The following is an 18,302-nucleotide window of genomic DNA, read 5'->3' on the forward strand; positions in this document are numbered from 1 at the left end:
AGGGGTTCTGAGCTGTGGGGCATTCGGGCACTCTCTGGCGATTTCGGCTACAGCTGGGTTACAGCGGAAAGAGCTTAGACCGTCTCCAGTATCCCTGCATCCCTGCTTAAGAGCTAATTAATGTTCGAGTTAGGAGGGAGCATATGGAGTCCCCTTCAACATGTGTGAGACTAAAGGGGATGGAGGCTGGGAGTAATAATAAGAGTGGGAGAGCAATGGAGATGTGCATAGCACACTGTATGTCCAAATGTTTGTGGACACCCTTATAGCTGAGTGCATTCAGTTACTTTAAGTTGCACTAATTGCTGTCACACATCAACAGACACACAGCTTGTCTAGTCCCTGTAAAGAAGTACTGCTGATTAAATAGGAGAACGTGCCTAATGCCAAGTGTGGGCAAGAGGGATATGAAGCATTGAGCTGTGGAGCAGTGGAAATGTGTTCTCTGGAATGATGGTGCTCCATCCAATACTTATGGGGTGAGTTGGGCAGTTGGGGAGGAGGTGGGGCAGTAATCATTCAACATCCTGACCTCACTAATGCTTATGTGGCTGAAATTCTCACAGCATTGCTCAAGGAGAAAGCCTTTCCTGGACAGTAGAGACAGTTCCTCCAATAAAAGGGGGATAGAGTTTCTTTCTCCTTTTCAAGATATCATTGATTTCGGAAGAAAGGATGAATGAGCAGATGTCCCAATACTTTTGTCCATATATTGTATACCGACTGGTAAAGGTATGAGGTGTAAACATAATCACTCAAAACAGAACGAAGCAAAAGTGAAAACACCAACCTCTGCTTGCTTGCGCCACATGTCCAGGTTCTTGCGCTGGGCTTTGGAGAAATGGTCCCATGCCTTTTGTTTGGAAGCAGCGTGGAATACAGACACAATCTGCTCAACTGTGGCAGGGGGATGCAGGGGGCCAGTTTGTACCGTCCACAAAGAAAGAGAGAGAAAGAAGGGGCGATTGGGAAGGAGCAGAGGAGTGGAAAAAAACTGGTGTCAGATAGGAAGGCAAGTGAGCTTACTTTTCTTCCCCCTACTCTCCCTCTCTACTGCAACAACACTGAGCATGGGTCACTAGCTTAAATGGGCGGACTAGCCTTTAATACTTCCGAGATGGGAGTTTGATATCTGGACTGTTTGATCTGTGTGCCCAGTGCAAGACCACTCTGGAAACTTCTGGTCAACTTCTCCTTTGAGGTCAGATCTCCCAAACGAAAACATGGCGTGGAGTTAAAGCACTCAAAGTGAGAGAGATAGCGAGAGATAGAGAGAGAAAGAGAGAGAAAGAGAGAGAGAGATAAACCACAGGAGCAAAGTGATTCATTCTTTCTCACTTTTTTTTTTTTTAATTACCATAGCACCTCTCACCTCTGGGGAAGCTCAGACGCACCAGATGTGATAATCAAAAGGATCTCTCTCATTCGTAAAGAAGCAGGTAGATTCGGAAAGCTAATGACATGTGCTTTTCATCTGCGGCGAGCCGGCACATCATTACTTTGCCGCGTGCGTGGATTAGTGAGGACGTCTCGCCTTGTGTCAACTCATTACAGCAAACCCTCAAAGAAATGGGTTCATCTATTTGGAAATGAGAGATGAGACAACCAATCAGGCCGTGCTGGTCTGAGAGGTTGTGGGAAGAGACATATGCAGCAGAAGGTCTCTACCAGAGGGACGGAGACACCGAAGGTGTCAGGAACAGAGTGAACGTTTGGCTGGCTGTTAAAGCAGCAGGCCATCTGAGAAACCTACTCACACAACAGCAGATCCCTTCACCGCACGTGGTTGCTCCTTTTTACCCCTTTAACAACGATCCAACACCTCGGCTAATCATTAGCCAAGGCGTCTACAGGAGCTGAAACGGGTGTGTAAAAGAAAACGTTAAACCCCTTTAAAGACCCCATTTAATAGTTTGACACCACAGATCTGACTGTGGGCTTGTGTGGCAAGTAGACTGAGATCTCCACACACACACACTCTTAAGAATCTAGCTAATTCTCTGGCTGTGGCCTCACTTCTGCTGCTTTTGTAGAAACGTGCTTGGTCATGGTTAAAACACAGCCCATTTTAGGAGCAGTGGCGCTCACACAGGGCGACATGTGCTTATATGTGAAGATGTCACCATTTACATCATGTTTCCTGGTCCTCAGACAAACTTCAGTTTTCTTACTATATATGTAGTTGATTAGTCAAGGCATGTTTGGTGCTCAGTGTGTTTGTTTTTTTTTTAACCAGTAATTTCCTTCAACAAGACATTTACTCATACTCAAATAGAATAGAATAGCATTCTACTTACTTAAGTATGGGTTTTTTGGTTCTCTTTACATCCCAGCTGTTATGTCAGTTAACAGAAAGCCTCCCTACACGCCACTGAATTCCTAAAGGTATTAATGATGCTCTATAACACTCAAAATCTTTAGCTTGCAGCAGTGATCAGTAGTCTATCAAACCGTGGCCAAAGTGCACCCTGTGCTGGAGAGATGTCGGCACAAGGGGGTTCCTCCGATTTGAAGTGGACTAGCTGTTTTACGCAGCATGGACAGGTGTAATGTAATGTAAACTGTACTGTTAGATAGAAAATAACAACTAATATTAATATTAATATAATATCACACAGGATTTAAACTTTTGAACAATAATGTATAGTTTGCTGTTACATTAAAAAATACATAATACATAAAAAATGAAGAAAAGTACAAATTCAGGCTTTGAGACTACTGTGTTTAACCATGTGATATGCATTTTTGTGATAGTCCTTTCATATAAATACCAGTATTATATACCATATACCATATAAGTACCAGTACCAGTTCAGATTAAGTCGCTGACCAGTATACACTATTAGATAATACATATAATATATACTCTGACTGATTCGAAATGCAATCGGATAAACCCAGAGTCTGCACCCCTTACACATTACTCGAGTCTCTCTCCAACTGCCAAAAAATCTGCAAACTAGAGCCAACCAGCACAGACTCAACCAGACTGACAATGTGGGAAAAGGCTAAAAGTTGTGTCATAACCCTGGCTTTAGCACACTGTCAACAAGCTGATTGCGTCAACTCAATTTTTGGGTTGAACCATAGCTTTAATATACGTGTAATATACATGCAAGTTTAGTCATCAACTTAGTATAAAACACTGACAGTGCTGCAGTGAGAGAGGTGCTATCAGAGCACTGCGAGATGTTGCACCTTTCCATGCTGCGCAAAACATCATTTCTTCTGCGAATGGGAGGAACCATGTGTGCTGTCATCTCCAGCACAGCGTGTGCTATGGCAACGGTTTGATGGACACGTGATCACTGCTGATAGCAGAGCACGCCATCTGCTTTATTACAAAGGAGATTTTTTTAAACAGGGCTTCGTTGAGATCACTCGTTATCTGACACCTTTCAATGACATGTAGGAAGGCTTTTCACAGTTTTTTTTTTTTTGGCAGCCTCCCTCTCCCTCTCTGCTTTACCAGGGGAGTGACGGGGGCTGGGTAAATGCTAATAAACCCATGGGAGTCAATAGGACTGGCAAAGCTGAGTCCGAGGCCCAGGCGAGCTGGAGGGAGAGTACTGCTGCAAGATCGATAGTGACTTCAGCGTCCTTTAATTTGATGGAAAGGATCGATTGAGAAGGCACGGAAAATAGCATGTTTGTGCTTACGTGTGCGCATGCTTTCCTGAATCAGTGCATGTCAGGCTATCTAGGTGTGTGTGTGTGTGTGTGAGCACGTGGAAGAGGCTCTGATAAAAGACCTGAACAGTGAAGGCTGAGATTTACCAGATACAGCAAAGCCATCAAGTATTTGGCCAACTCCTCCATTCAAGAAGCTCTGCGAGGAAGACTTTGGCAGACTAGTGTAAAAATCAATCTAATTTCTTAGCACAGCTCTTCATAAAAATGCACTTTCACAGAGCACTTTGCAGTCATTTTGCACAATTTTTCTCTATTCTGTTTCCATCAATAGTAGCTTGCTAAAAGGTCAGTGGATTGGCAGCTACATGAGGAGTCTTGGAGGCCAAGTGAGGTGTAATGTGTGCGGCGCTAACCTGACTTTTTGCTTAATGCAACGGGGCAATATGTTTATCAGGCCTCGCTATAAAACATCCAATATGGTGGAGCAGATTGCACCTTGTTTACTGTAACGCACAGTCTGTTGACTCCGTCTCAGGATCCACCATCCTGATAAACCACCCTTCTTTTTTTCCCCCTCTCTTCCCACCATAAGGCATCTCAACATTTTCAACTGTGAAATGATTTGTCGTACTGTTTGACGACAGGATTAATTAGATGCTTCTATAAATACGGTACTGTCAGCGCGAAATAGGGACATTAAGTGTTATTTAGTCGGTAAAATGCTAATATTTGACTAAATACAAGTAACATGTGAACAAAAAATAGTGCTTTCACATCAGTGTTCATTTCTAACAATTTTAAACATAACGTATTTCTAAATTCAACCCATTTTCTGCCCCATTTAATTTAACTCCCCAACACTAGGGTGGCGAAGGCTCCTCCGTCACATGCAAAGCCCGTCATTGCCTCCTTACGGACTGAATGCTCGGAGAAAAGCGTGGCTGCCCAGCTCTGATACAACAGCTAACGGACACATGTGCTGTCCACCACTAGGAGTGATGTGGGGAAGACGTGGGTCATAGTGGCATTGGCTTTGTCAACTGGACCGTTTAGAGCCAGAGTCACTGTGTTCATTTAATCGTCTCCAAAGCTCTCCTCATGGGAGTCTAGTTAATGAGGTTAAATCGGTGAGCTGCTGATGAAACTGAACACATTCATGCGTTGCTTGGGAGCATCCAGGAGAAATCTGGATCCAAGCTTTGCTCTTCAAACTAGCTCACAAGATCTGAACTACTGCAAATTCCTGATCAGTTGTTACTGTATTCATGTTTACCTGCATCTGCTCTAATTTGATTTGATGTTTTTACAAGCAGAAACTCTCTTATTAAATATATAAATATTATGCTTAGGTGTCTACATTTTCTATTATATATGTATGCATGAATGTGATCTATCTGTCTAGATAGATCTAGCTGTCAGATACAGATGGATTAACGCTCTGGCAGTGAATGTGCTTGTTGATAATAGTAACAATGCATGATTGTGCTACATATCAAACATGGCAATGTCTTTTTGGTTTTATCCCTCCCTTTACTGATAAAAATCACTTCACACGGTTGACGACCATCTTCTCCAGATAAAAGAAAAGGAGAAGGCCGCACTAAATACCAGGGGAGGTTAGTCCTACCTCATTAATTTCCTGTCAAGTTAAATAATCTCAGTGATAAAACGTGTGTAATAAATGACATTTCGCTTGGCATTAAAGTGACAGATACATTCCGTCGGTGAACAGATTGGCCTCAGTAAAATAAATTTGCTTAAGCGAGCTGCAATTTCGCAATAATAAATCCAATAAATCAGCATTTTGATCAGTTTTGAGACGCTGCCTTGTGTAAATTCTGTCTTAAGCAAAAGTCTCAAGCTTACCGGGGGGTAACCTCACAAGGGGCGGTGGGGAGAAGGGGAGGGCGGTTATGCGCTAGAAACCACACTTACAGCAAAGGCAGAAACTGGCAGGTAAAGTCAGCAACTCTGGGAAATGTGACAGCAAAAGCATTCATTGGACTTTAATCTTTACTGAGAGGAGAACTGAACTGATGGACAGTGTTGTGCAAAAGTGTGAAAAAGCTCTTTGTTTGGGCAGTAAGTGCTCATTTAATCAGTACAACAAATAAATGTATGTAGAATAAATGCAGATATCATTCATAATAAAAATATGGTTTTACTGTTTATTCAACATCTCCAAAGCTCCCCTCATAGGACTCTGGTGGTGTTTATAATTATCATTCAGCACCTAAATGTACCTAAAGGTAAATTAGTGCTTAACGATGTATAATCAGGTCAGCTGGTGATGGGATAGAACTCATCCATGAGCTGTTTGGGAGCGTCCATGAGAAATCTGCACAGTACTATACGTGTTCAGGGTGTGCCTACTGTTCTTCTAGCACTGCTTGTAAACCTGTCCCATGGGACTGCAAAACTTGGTGACACTTGTATGGAGGGACCTCCACAGTCATGACATAGAATGTGTTTTGTGATGCTGCACAAGGGTGAATGAGTTTCCCAACTTCTGTCAGGAGAGTCTTAGGAGAGACTTATGACAAAGGGTGAGCAATATTAACTCAGATGACATTACATTACATTATTTCCTACTGAGCAGGCAAATGCCAGTATAATAAGATAGCTAGTGGCAATTACAGGATTCAAGCACTCCAGCACTAATGCAATTTGAGCCCATGAGACCTAATGAAGCCTAGTTTGGGAACAAAAGATGGACAAAACAGGGGGTTTTGACCCTCACAGATTGACCTAAGCTGTAGACACTGAACAGAATAAGTGAAAATACTGGACAAGCAGTGGAATGTCTGACATAACTTGTTAAGGTTAAAGAACTAAATCACATGGCATAAATTCCTTATATTGAAATGATATAGAATTAGAATAGTGTGAGTGTCTGAGCAGTGTGTTGCTCGCCTGTGTTGCATTGTTTTCACTGTGATTGGCCTACTATTCATATTCGCAGTCAGTGATGCATCTTGGACTATCTTGCAGTTGTAGAATGACATTTTTCTCTTATTATTATTGGTCCCACCCACTTGGAAATCAAGCATGATTGGTTCAATCCACTTTTCCAAATCCTATAAAAATTATGTTAGCAAATGTAACTTGTTAGGTCTTTAGTCCAGCTCATGAACCAACAGGGAGCTTGCTTGGCTGTATCTAACAAGATAACTAGATGACAAATTTCAAAGTCTTAAACCTTTCCAAACAATGAACTAAGAGTATTACTGTACTGCTTTCAGGCTTTCACTGAGAAAAACTATACTAAGCATTAAATGATGTTAATGTATTAGTTCATAGAATTCATTCTTTGAAAGCCTAGAAGGTTCTGATGGTTCCCTACCCTGAAAGTTATTTAAGCTGTTAATAATGTTCATTTGTAGGGGGGGGTCAGGGCTGTTTTTGGCCTTATCACAGTTTCCACTGTATGCCACAATGTCGCCATACCAGCATAGTTCATGCCAACACTTACCACTACACTACATTCAGACTGGAGGTCATAATGCAGTGTCTTTGGAAGTCAAAAGAGACAAGGGGGAATTTTAAACTAATCAGTATTAAGGTAGTGCTTGGTACAGCTGCTCATGTGCAAGACAAATCACCTCTGACCATATCCATTACTCCTTAGAGATCACCTTCCACCTAATCAATCACGGTATTGAGCAGCCGGCACTGAGGTGCTTCAGAGAAAGACAGAATGCAAAGAGGAGAAAGGAGGAAACATGTTTGTGTGTGTGTGTGTGTGTGTGTGTGTGTGTGTGTGTGTGAGTGGGTATACATGTCTCTGCTAGGAGATAACTGACACAGAAGTTACCAAGGTGGTCTTAAATCCCCCCAGGAGTATGTCATATTGGGGAAAGTCTCCAGCCATAGTTATTTCAGTAAACACATGAACTCATACAACTCAACTGAATGAAGCATCTGTCCCTTTACTTACTTTAAGGTTACTTACTTTAACTCTATGGTCACCCCATCCTCATCAGGAGTGCTGTCCGGAGACTATTTCAAACCGCTCACGGACTGAAGGCTGAAGCTAAATGCTGAATCAGAAACTCATGCCTGCTAGCAGTCAGTGTTGGGGCCTGTGCAGCTGCTGTGTGCTGATGCAGTCTGAACAATACTCTACCTGCGTCTGCATTCAGCTCAAGACTGGGACAGGCCTCTGGAACACTTACCTCCTCACTCCTTACTGCACTCGCACCACAGCACGTACAGCATCATCACAGTACACATACCGGGACTGGGGGCCATTCCAAATCCAGCATTCCCATTCAGTTCATCAAACTGGGTTTAGATTTGAATTGATAAAGTGTGGTTAAATATGTACAGTATTTCAACTGGAGACACTGGTTGTTAATCATGTAAATATAAATACATGCCAGGGTGCACTGGTATAGTAGAACCTGACCTTTTTGACTATATGGACAAAGGTATTGGGACACCGATTAATCATTTTTCTGAAATCAATTGTATTAAAGTTCTTGCTTTTGCTTCTGTTGGAATAACTGTCTCTACTATCCAGGGAAGGTTTGCTAAATTGCTAAGTCACAATGTTGGATGATCACCACCCCTCATCCCATAATCTCCAACTCATGCCAGAACTGGATGGAGTACCGTCATTCCAGAGAATACAGTTCCACTGCTCCACAGCTCAACACTAGAGGGGCTTTATACCCCTCTAGCCAACACATGACATTAGGCATGGTGCCAATAGGTTCATGTTGATCTGCTCCAGAGATTCTCTACTGGGTACTATAAAAGTAAACTAGCTACTAAACTAGTACTATACAACAAAAAGTAGCTGAATGCCTTCATTAGATGTGGTGTCCACCAACATTCGGCCATATAGTGAGTGCATAAAGGCTCTTGGATTATTTTAGAGTTTAAAGTTCCTGAATTTAAGTGAACTTTCCTCTTCTCAAATGTGTTCTCAATTCCAATCTAAACATCTGATCTGAACTCTATGGAAAGGTTAGGAATTGACCCCAGTTCACATGTATACAATACTACAAACTTGGGAAAGAAGGCTTGCAGAGCAAAAATAACAAGAAGAACACCAGGGTGTCATGTTTGAAAGCCAAGCACGTAATCCCACCTACAAGCCTTTCCAAGCTGGAGGAAAATTGCTTGTGGGTCATTCTTGCTATTTTGTATTTTGGTCATGTTCAAGCAATGGCCAAAATTTGATTCCATCCTTTTAGCTAAACATATTGGTACAGTTTAATATTTATTGTGTTTCATTTATTATGTGTAACCAGTGTGCACAAGCTTTTCAATCATATTGAAAATATGATCAAATACCCAAGAGTGTGAACAAATCTAAACAAATCTAAATCCAATCCTGTTTGCCTCTGTCACACTCTTTAAATATCTGTGCTACAGTACGCTACAGTAAATACTTACATTTCCCCAGATACTGCGGGGTAAATGGACTCACACTTGAGTGTGTGTGTGTGTGTGTGTCTGTGAATGGGAACTCAGTTCCTTTGCCCTGGCACTGAATGATCAATCATGTCTAAGGTCTGAATTATGCATTATGTTAGGGCTGACTGCGATGCCTTTTGAAGAGGTCAAATATGAAAACAAGCTTCTAACCAGTAATATGGACAATGTGGATAAATGTAAAAATAATTTGGTAAAAAAAATCTTTTATGTATTTAATTTATCTTAATTTCAGTGTGTATCAATTTAATCACAATGTGGTATTCTGTCTGTATCGTGCAGCCCTACGCTCGGATATGTAGTGTGAAAATGAAAAGAGCTCACATGATAAGTGATTGCACCCGTTTGCTGAGTGGAAAAACTCGCACACGAGTGCAGAAGGGGCACCACTCACATTGCACTAGGATCCCGGACAGGGCGTTCTTGAATTTCTCCTTGGCCTCCTCCATCTCTTTTTCGTGCGTGGCCTTCTCATTCATTAGCCTGCGGATGTGACTGTTGGAGGACTGGATCATGGAGTAGAAGTTGTTGGCGTTTCGCCGGTTCACCTCCCCTCTCTCCACCCAGGTCAGCAGGACGCGGACTGCCTCAGGGAATTTGGAGTCATCTGAAAGCAGGAGGAGCGAGAGCAGGGTGAGAGGGGAAGAGACAGAGAAAAAGAAATAGACAAAAGAACAGAAAGAAAGGAAAGAGAGAAAAAAACACAGAAGGAGAGAGCGAAAGAGACGAGAGAAATTATTAAGTTAAAAGAAAAAAAAAAGTAACAAAAAGACGCAGAAGAAAGGAGAACAGTTAGAAAAAGAAAAAAGAAGGAAAGAGAAAGAAAGAAAATGAGGGAGAACGATTAAGATTTTAATAAATAAAACGAGGGTTTTAATAAATAAAAAAAATGAATCATGTGGCAATGAATAAATAACAGAAAAAAGTGAGCATAAATAAACTTAAAATTATCATTGTCAAAACAGATAAGCCTTGAAATTTTAATTCACTTTCACCCATTACTGTTGAGAAGGTAGAATCTACCAAATACTCTCCAATGATCGGATCTTCAGGCTGTCTGAGCGGAAAGTCATGCTAAAAGACTCTGGAAACTTAAACACCAACCCTGCTCATGTCATATTAATCACAAAATCAACTAACACAGTGCCACTGAGCTGGGTTATCTGAACTGTAGTCATCATGTAAGAGAAGCAGAGCATTTATCAGTTTACTCTGTTAAACTGCAGCTACTAAAGGAGAGTCTTTTCACGCTACTAAACCATCAGTAAATGCTGTATTGTGACGGGTGAAATGTGACAGTTCCAACATATTTTATACTTTGTGTCATATTTTATTATTTATATTAGCTTTTATACAATACACAATATATATTACTAGCGTAGCAGTATGTGTATTCTGGAGGAGGGCTTTCTGTCTCTATATGAGAAGGAAAAAAAAGGAAGGACTAAAGCAGGCCTGTACAAAAACACTGAGATTGCAATATGGTTGTTTTGCAATACTGTATGGATTCTCAAAAACACAGTACTATTAAACCCAGCCTGTCAGATAGCAGTGTTGTACTCTGTCTTCAGAGCCCACTGTTCTGATTGTATAAAAAAAATCTACCTTTATTATTCTCAGATTTTAAGCATATGATGGAGTGTACTATGACAGTTTCCCTAAAATTTGATTAAAAAATTGCAATATATTGCCTTGTTTACAGTATTTGCAATGTCCTGAATCAGTACTGGATAGATACTGTATAGCCAGGCTTCTGCCCATACACAGTCCTAAAACTGAGAGAAACCAAAACACGTGGAACAGACAAAGTGAGAGAGAGAGGGAGACCTAGGCAGATGGTGGGGAGGGAGCAGAGCTTGGTGTCAGGGAGGAAAGCGTCTCATCTTAGACCCAACAGTGTCGAGGCACATTAGCGGGACATGCTTATTGGGCCAAGACAAACTACAGGGACACGCGTGCAAACAGGAGGGCTTAGAGGAAAGAAAACATCACAGACGGAAGGAGGATTAGCAAATGTATTTTGGGCACCATTAGCCAAACTCTGATACCAATTAGGATGCCAACGGATAAATACATTCTGTGCGTGTTGCGTCTGTGGTGTGCAGAACAAGGCTGAAGAAAAGAAAAGAAAAAAAATAGAAAGTTACGGATTGCCGGTCACTAAAATGAGCAGTAAAGTATGAAAGTACTCTCCATATTTCATACGCCATTTGTTTACCATTCAGGTGGAGACATAATGTTGTTAATGCAGCTCTCAAATAATGAAATAAATAAATAATTAGGCCTCCATTATGCTTTCAGATTCACTAATAGAGCTTTCACAGTGAAAAAGCTTTAGCAACCTGCTACAGTTTCTGCGTGGTTTCCACATCGATTGACATCAAGCATGGCCAGTGCTGGCCTGGTTCTGATGCTGTTAGAGGATTACAGCTTACAACGGTGAAATGAACGTTTTAGGACTATTAAAAGAGCAGCGATTTGTTCCCAGTTGTTCATTTTACAAGGTAAATTCTTTAAAAGCTTAACAACAAGAAGGCATAGTTTACATAACTACAGACAAGGGGTTTTAATCCTGAGTTGAGAACTACTATGACTAGCGATGTCACATGAAAAAAATAAGGAAACTTTATTGTCTTTTGTAACATAGGGACATTTGGTCTTTACTTAAACAACATTGAGAGAAGCAGATACTATAGAGAAACACATAAAACTGAAGAGATGTCTTTAAAAAAATTGTAAAAGTAAGTGGAAAAGAAATGAAATTTTCTTTATGTCTGTAACAACCTCAATTATACTATAACCACCTTCCAGATTCTGACCTAAACTGCGAAACAGTTGTTCCCACTCCTCCATGCAGAATTCTTTGAGATGTGTGATGTCTGAGGGGGTTCTTGCATGCACAGTTTGCTTCAAATCACCACACAGCATTCAAACAGGGTTAAGATCCAATGCCCATATGTTAAGAAAAAGGTTTTCAAGGGGTGTCCTGTTTTTTTTTTTTTTTTTTTTTTTTTCATGACTGTAAAATAGAAGAAATCAGATGGGGGCGGATCAATTTGACATAATTGTAAACAGGCAATGTTTGCCACTCAGTCAATTTTTGGGGGTTTTCCCAACTTAACCTAACCTCCAACGTTACTGACACTTCTTAATTATATTACAAACTGAGGATACGGCTAGCTGAAACTGCTTCATCTACTAATTCCCTTCTCCTGCTTTGTAAACTCATCAATAATCCTTCTGCTCTGCACATTTTAGTGCGATTTAACTCAATAATGGGTTGTTAATCAGCTGATTAGTTGGATCAGGTGTGTGGGGAGCAGGGAAAACAGTAAAACGTACAGGGCAATGTGTCTCTAGGACCAGAGTTGAGAAATACTAGCTTAGAGGAACGCATGGCCGCTGATTGTTGAGACAAGGTTGGAGGACTCATAAAGCTTTCATAAAGCTGTGGTTCATATCACCTGGCTCTTTTCTTAAGAAGCCACAGTTATAACAATAACAAATAGCCCTAACCTTAATAAAAATCTTTTTTGGATCTTTTGGAGTAAACTAGCATTGACTGCTAAGCTGCATGAACAGAACATGGCTGTTGATTTTGAAAGCTTTCTTGTTTGTCTTCTTACAGACTGAAGCAACCACGTGCTGCTCTCATGCTGAGGAGGGCTCATGAACTACAGGCCAGATCTGGCATAAAACGGCTCGCTGCTACAGAGCTAAAGTCCTTTTAAAAGAAGTCCTCAAAAGGAAGCACTGCCTATTACCCAGCTTGGGACAGCTATTGCTAGTCCGGCACGTCCAGCAGCTCTTGCAGGTGCATTGCAATTGAAGTTGGCTGGGGTTTTTAATGCTAGCCAAGCTGCTCCCTGAGGCTGCTACAAAGCCTTGGCCCAGAGCTTGTGGGTGGGAGTGGGAGTGAGAGGGGAAAGTCATTGTAATGAAGGGCATTAAGATTCTGCTCAGGGCTTTAGTGTCGCCTTTTGCTGTCTCTATTCTAAAAGGCAGTTACGACAGAAGCCGCTTCTTTGTTGGGAGCCGCGAGTTGCGGCACGGGCTGCTGCTTGGCTTCGGGAGGCCCGCCGGCTGTTTAACATAATTCGGGCTCGGGCTGTGCAGGCAGATAAGGTGATGTAGAGAGACAACAGAGATATTGATTGCTGTTGTGAATGACACAATAAGAATCACTTTGTCCTTGTTGTCCTATTCCTCTCGACACAACCCTAACACACATACACACACAGGATGCATCCTCCAATGCATACACAAACCCAAGAGTGCGAGCACACACAGATGCAAGTGAGAAGGCATTTACACACAGATGTAAGCCTTTATTAAGAGTGTAATGATTTCCCTACAAATCAAATTGATCAATTAATTAACTTAAAACATCATCGATATACACCTCAGTATCCTTCTGAGGGTCTCATGTTAACCTAGAGGACGTTCCTTAGGGGAAACCACCACTGGCAATGAGGCAGCTGAGCGCAACCTATCAGCCTAGGTTGGAAATGAAAGGGGAGGGGCTCATGTTCTGCAGACAGCCACTGCTCAAATATGTGCATTTGTATATTTACAGCTCTGGCTTCAGGACTGAAACTGTATCTCAGATCTCAAATCATTATGCCCCCTAGTGTGCATGCATGTAAGCTGTGATTAGCATATTAACATTAACATATGAAGACAAGGAACATACAGTGCCATGAAAAGACATTTGCCCCCTCCTGATTTCCTCTCTTTTTGCATATTTTGCATCCATTTTCAAACGTAATATTAAAAAATGAGACAAGGAAGCTTTTAAATGTGAAAGGGTAATTGCTGTGCTAGGTTTATGCCAGATGTGACCCCTGACCCCAAGCCAGCGAAAGTGGAACCTTTTCGCTGGCTTGGGGGGCCATTAAGGTGAGAGTCTCTAGGTTCCTCTTGGATAGCAGTGTTAGACCATTTTGCCCAGTCTTTTTCTAACAGTGCAATGAAAGCTAACCTTACCTGAGAGTAGCGTGTTGACCAGGGCAGTCAGCAATCAAGTCAAATGTAAAATTTGGTCAATTTGGGGAGTAAATAAGAGGGCAATTACTTTTTCACACAGGGCCAGCTAATGTTGGATAATGTCTCTCCTTCAATAAATGAAACAATAATTTAAACACTGCATTTACTGTATTTACTCTGGTTTTCTGTCTCAGTGACAAATATACAAAATTCGCTAATATAGAGTACAACCACAGTGATGGTAAACCAATGGTAAGTAGTAGTACAATGTGCTTCGTTTAACAAAAATGGGATAACTGGACTGGATAATTTTGCTTGTTTGTAACAGTATTACAAACACAACACAGAAAAATTGGAGTGTTGCGGGGCACACCATAATCTATATGCACCACCTTAAAAAAAGAGGACCTGTGTATGTGGTTGAAGGCACTACATTTAAAACATCCAACGTCCACATGTCTGCTCTTACTCTTTTGTGGAGAGGAAACCAACACCAGAACATCCTTACCCAGAGAAATGTCTCGGTTATGGATCTCAGACGAAGCAGACATGTCAGGTGCCGTGTGAGGATCTTAGCTTAGCTCTTAGGCTAATGCCTTAGCTGAGAGGCTCACAAGCACAGACACGTCTGCTTCACTGGAGCTTCATGACCATGTTCCCCTCCACAACACCGTAAGAGCAATGCTTTTATACATAGGTGCAGGCCAGCCCTCTTTTTCTTCGGATGGCGTGGTGCCCCACAACACTCTGACCTTGTGTGTTGTGCTAATTAGCTCTGTTTGAAATAATGCTAAACAGCCTGTTGGAACGTTGCATTAGCATAGCTAGTTACTTTATGATCAGTGTCCACAGCAGTAGCCTACTTCAGACTTTAGGCAAGCTTACTGTGAAATGTTGTGTTGCACTGGCTGCAACACAAGCCCAAAGCATGATCGATTCACCCCCGTGCTTAACAGTTGGAGAGGTGCTCTTTTCATGAAATTCTGCACCCATATGTTTGCTTCTTGGTTCCAAAAAGGACACATCAGGCGGATACACAGATCACTACAAGCGCGGACACAATTATACTCATACACGCAGAGACTGCGTGAAGAGCGTTCGGCTTTCAGTGCAGCGAGGTGTTGCTGAAATGAGTCGAGTGTGATTGCACTGCGGAAGGATCCTGATTTATCTACGTCTGTCCTGACCACCGAGAGCCACAAAGCTCTGTCTAATGATTTGCATTAATAATCCATCACATCACCTCGCAGATTGAATCAATGTGTCATAAAGATGAATTCCTGAGGCTGCGCTCAATATTAATAGAATGATTTATTTGTACAGGCGTGCACAGTAACTAGCCGCCAGCCCGACAACCTACCAAACATTTAGTTATTTATTTTGCGCTAAAACTAGTTTAAGAACAGAATTCTAACCTGTTGTTGAGCTGAATGGCATTATAAAATGAAATACAGATGTCAGTGCATCACACTTTCACTAGGGTTAACCCACACTGATCGGTCATATCATTAAAACCACCTGCCTAATATTGTGAAGGTGCCTGCTGTACTAAAACAGCCCTGGGACCGAGGCAGGGACCGAAGACTACTATAGCTATTTGTGCTACAGTTGGATCAGACCAGGCAGACCAGCCTTCACTCCCCATGTCCATCAATGAGTATTGGACGTCCATGGCCCGGTCGCTGGTTCACTTTTGGTTGTCCTTCAATCAACTACTTTTGATAGGTACTGACCACTGCATATGGGGAACACCCCACAAGACCTGCCTGATGTTTTGGAGATGTTTTGACCCAGTCCAGCCATCGCAATTTGGCCCAGATGGCTCAGATCCTTAAGCTTGCCCATTTTTCCTGCTTCCAAGACATCGTTTTCGATAAGGTAATCAATGTTATTTACTCGATCTGTCAGTGGTTTTAATGTTATGACTGATCCGTGTAAAACCCATAAAACACTGATATCAGCTATCAGTTATCATCTCTAAGCAATAATGCTATGTAAGCTTGAGACGACAAAACAAACCATTTTACTAGAGGAATCTCTGTATGAACATCATTTGCTAAGATATTTCCTTAAGAGCTCTGCTGAAATGCAGAGTGGCCAACATTCATTTCCAGGGAAATTGAAATGTCACATGCAACTGTGAGGCGGCAGGGCAGACATTTGGCAAGGTGGCAGGACTAAGAAAGGTTCAGAAAGAGGCATACATGCAAAATTACATAAACAATGCTGCTCTGCTTACTTTTAGGGAAAAAGGGAGCACACTGTGCTAACAACTAGATTTTACTCAGCACAAACTGACATGGTATTATAAGCTATTAGCTAGAGTATGGTTGGCATGGTATTCCAGCTCTTGCCAAGATTTCTCTGCAATTCTTCACAATAATGATAGTTTATAAATTGTAATTATCAACTAATTAGGAACTAATTTGGCATTTAAAGCAATTTACAATATTTTTATATTAATTTGTAAGACATATACTAAATGGACAAAATTATTGGGACACCTATAATTCATTTATTGTTTTTCTAAAATCAAAGGTATTAAAAAGAGCTTATTCTGCTTTTGCTGGGGTAACTGTATCTGCTGTGCAGGGAAGGCTTTCTACTAGTTTTGGAACATTGCTGTCATGAGTTGATTGTATTCAGTGACAAGAGTGTTAGTGAGGTCAGGATGTTTAATGATCACCACTCCACCTCATCTCTCAACTCATCCTCAACTCTACAACTCATTGGAGATATCTGGCAATACTTCTCTACATGGAAGTCCCTATAGTGTTATTGCATTGGTACTGAAGAAATGTACTTTAAATCGATACTGGAAGGGTTGCGATTTACACTGATAGATATTGGCTGAAGGTCTTATGCAGAGCAGGTTGCATCTAAATCATGCAACACAGGTCAAGGAATGTGGTGTTTGGAGTCTTGCCCAAGGATTATAATCTGTGTAGCATGGTGTTTTGCCCAGCTGGGGATTTGAACCCTGGTCTGCCACAGGGAAGGAGGTGTTGTTGCCCACAAGGCCAAACCAGCCTATAAACTTATTTTTAAAAAGGTTCTTTATAGAATTGTCTACAAAAGCTTTCCTACCAACCCGAAGAAGCATTAAAACAGTTCTTTAAATTCATGGAACCACTTCCTGTACTAAAGAATCCTCCGTGCCTCTGCATTGTTAGTGACTCTGGACAAGAGCGACATCCCAATGCCATAAAAGCAAATTACTCCACTGCAAAAATCTTTTTCTTCCTGTCCTATTCTCTTTCCCACTTCACAGACAGCGGACTGTCATTCAGTCACCACATAACAGACGGTGCTTCTATTTAGCAGTATGGTCCTTCAAACCTAGACAGAAAAACAGCATTCATACCCATTCAGTTGTAACATATTCACTACATCCACCACTGCAAGTGCTTCAGCAAAATGAAAAAGCAAGAAGTAACACCCCCAAAGAAATATTAGAGAAAAGAAGAAAAGGTTTAAAAGCTAAGAACTCCAGGACATTTCACGGCTATCCTCCCAAGACTAAAATGTAAGTGTACAATCAAGACATGGGGGGAGGAGGAGGAGGAGGAGGGGGGCCTCACCTTTGATCTTTTCTCCAAGCTGGCAGCACTCATGCTCTGAGTAATGCACTATAGGGGGTGGCGATGGGGGGCGAAGGCGGTCCTCCTCGATTCTGCGCCGGTGCCTCTCCTCGCGAGCCAGCATACGCTGTCTGCACTCCCACTCGTACAGGTCATCTCTGGCCTGGGCGTAGTCCACATGCAGCCGCCCTGTATCCTTCTTATCTGTGCTGGAGCCCAGCCTGATCCTGTAGCCTACAGAGAAGAACAAAGGGAAGCCATGATAGCAGGGGAAGAGGGAGGAAGGAGGGAAGCGCACCTGCTTTGGTCAGGTATACCCTATTTCAGCAGGTTTCTTAGCTCTTATTAGGAACAAAATCAACCAATTAGTGACATAATAGGATCTGCTAAACTTCACACCATCAAACATAATCCTTATCATTGTCGCCTTCACCTTCTAATCTGTTAAATCCAGTTCTGGGTCGTGGTTGCTCTTATGAATCACTGTATCCTAAATCCAGACCTTGCAGGTGGTGGGTCCACATGTTCGTCCCACGTTACTTGTTAAGACTGAGCCTGACCGGGGTACGTGTGCTGCTTGGCCATCAGGCGCCCCCTGAGGACACTACCTCCAGGCTTGGCTCCAGGGGTAGGTGCCAGTTACCCTTTTGCAGGGAGGGT

The 18,302-nt window shown here is 41.9% G+C and overlaps 1 protein-coding gene across 9 annotated transcripts in view; it reads right to left on the reverse strand.

The window, feature by feature from the left end:
- enox2 (ecto-NOX disulfide-thiol exchanger 2) overlaps positions 1-18,302 on the reverse strand; it is a 278,033-nt gene that overhangs the window by 41,249 nt on the left and 218,482 nt on the right. For all 9 annotated transcript variants that reach the window (XM_072668263.1, XM_072668268.1, XM_072668266.1 and 6 more), the window contains 3 exons: positions 17,643-17,876; positions 9,470-9,682; positions 791-897 (listed from right to left, as the gene is read on the reverse strand). In XM_072668263.1, the coding sequence (XP_072524364.1) occupies positions 791-897; positions 9,470-9,682; positions 17,643-17,876 (554 nt within the window). The remainder of the gene's footprint in view (positions 1-790; positions 898-9,469; positions 9,683-17,642; positions 17,877-18,302) is intronic.

This window comes from Salminus brasiliensis, chromosome 2, assembly GCF_030463535.1.
Source record: "Salminus brasiliensis chromosome 2, fSalBra1.hap2, whole genome shotgun sequence".
Taxonomy (NCBI): Eukaryota; Metazoa; Chordata; class Actinopteri; order Characiformes; family Bryconidae; genus Salminus; species Salminus brasiliensis.